This window comes from Vombatus ursinus, unplaced genomic scaffold, assembly GCF_900497805.2.
Source record: "Vombatus ursinus unplaced genomic scaffold, bare-nosed wombat genome assembly UNPS02014773.1, whole genome shotgun sequence".
NCBI lineage: Eukaryota > Metazoa > Chordata > Mammalia > Diprotodontia > Vombatidae > Vombatus > Vombatus ursinus.
The window spans coordinates 40,103,942-40,105,778 of record NW_020954551.1 but is presented as its reverse complement, the minus strand read 5'-3'; the positions used below and the strand labels follow the sequence as shown (position 1 = coordinate 40,105,778).

The following is a 1,837-nucleotide window of genomic DNA, read 5'->3' as shown; positions in this document are numbered from 1 at the left end:
GGTTGTTGATGGTGATGGTGCCCGAGAAGGCGGCGGCCGGGCCGGCCGCGGGCTGCTCGCGGGGCCGGGCGGGCGCGCGGGAGGCCGGGCTCGCGCCGCCCCGCGCCTCCCCGCCGCCAACCTCGTCCTTGATTGCGGCCGCCGCCGCCGCCTCTCCGGGCCTGGGCTTGGCGGCCCCCGCGCCGGCCTCCGCCTCGGCTCCCCGCCCCAAGTTGAACACCACCAGGAAGGAGTCGCCTCCGCCGCCGGCGGCCTCGGGCGCCAGAAGCGGGGGCTGCGGGGAGGAGGCCGGGGGGGCCGCGTCGCCCGCCGGGCCGGGCGGCGGCGGCTTCTCGTCCAGCAGCAGCAGCGGGAGGCTCAGGTCGGCGGCGGCGGCGGAGGCGGCCTCGGCCTCCCCCGGCGGCGGCGGCTTCTCTCGCCGCAGCAGCGGCCCGCCATCTTCGGGGCCCCGGAGGAGCAGGCGGCGTCGCGCGGGGGCCGAGGCGGCCGGCGGGCGGGGCCCTCCGCAGGCTCGGGAGGCCGCGGGCGGCGGCGGAGGCGGAGGTGGCCGGGGACAGGCGGCGCCGCCGCCGCCATGTTGGTTCCTGCGCGGGGTCTGGGCCGCGAGCAGCCCCTGGATTTCCATCTTGGGTGCCCCTGTAGCAGCGGCTGAAACAGGAGACGCGGGAGGAGGCGCGACCCCGCCCTGCGCGCCGCCGCCGCGGCCCCAGCGCCGAGCGCGCCCCCGACGGGCTGTCGGGCCGGGCGAGCGGCAAAACCCGGAGCGGAGTAAGTGATGCGGAGCGGGGCGCCTCGGCGAGGGGGTGGGGTGGGGGGGGTGGGAGGGGGCCGGCAGGCGCGCCCGAGGATGGCTCACCTTCGTGTGGGGACCGCCGAGCCCTGCTTACCGCGAGCTGCCCAAGTCCTCGCCCGAGGGCCGGGGCCGTGCAAGGGGGAGCATCGCCGTTTCGAAGACCGGGAAACTGAGGCCCGGGGCCCAGTGGGAATGACTCGAGTTGAAGTTTGGCGCTCAGTCCCTTGGCTGCAATATTAGTGCTCCTACAATAAAATCATTATTGCATCCATTCACAGATGAAGGAACAGAGGCACAGAGGAGAGGGTAAAGACACTTGCCCATAGTCACAGGGATGATAAAGGGCAGAGTCAGAAACCTGAAAACCCACCTCTGCACACTCTCAAGGGTAGACGATACTGCCTCAGTTTTACAGCTGAGGAAACTGAGGCTCAGACGGTGAGGTCGCTTAGCCAGTTAAGTGTTAGAACTAGTCTTTGAGTCCAGGTTTCGTCGTGCCAAGACTAGCTCCCAGGACAATTCACTGCACGGATTTTTATCCCCATTTTACGTACGAGGAAGGATTTAAAACCGGAAGGAACCATGGAGCTAATCTAGTTCAACCTCTTTATTTTACGTTGGTGAAAACAGTGTATAAAAATCATAGTAATAACTGCCATGAAACTTTAAGGTCTACGAAGCACTTTGCTTACAAGGAATGGCCTCCTACCTCGATAATGCAAGCATTTCATCATTTGAGAGATAAGGAAATTAAGATTTAGAACATGGAAACTGAGGGCCTGCACCTAGTTAATGGCAGAGCCCAGGTTCTTCATGGGGTCTCCCGTGATTATTCCGCTATATTATCACTCTGCTCTTCAAGCTAGTATATCAACAAAGATAAACTAGGCAAAGGGAGAGATCATTCATTTTACCACACACACACAAAATTATTTACAGAAATGTTTACAACTGTACTCATTTTCCCCCCAGTTTTATTTTTATGTTTTGGTTTTTCACATTACAAAATATTTACAGATTACTCCCATTTTGTGAGAAGTCTCT

General features: G+C 61.8%; 1 protein-coding gene across 1 annotated transcript in view; it reads right to left on the bottom strand.

Moving 5' to 3' along the window:
- Positions 1 to 940, bottom strand: part of ZXDC (ZXD family zinc finger C) — a 28,307-nt gene extending 27,367 nt beyond the window's left edge. Inside the window, exons 1-2 of the mRNA XM_027863806.1 lie at positions 888 to 940; positions 2 to 791 (exon numbers count right to left, since the gene is read on the bottom strand). Of these exons, the coding sequence (XP_027719607.1) occupies positions 2 to 791; positions 888 to 940 (843 nt within the window). The remainder of the gene's footprint in view (position 1; positions 792 to 887) is intronic.
- Positions 941 to 1,837: the final 897 nt, after the last annotated feature.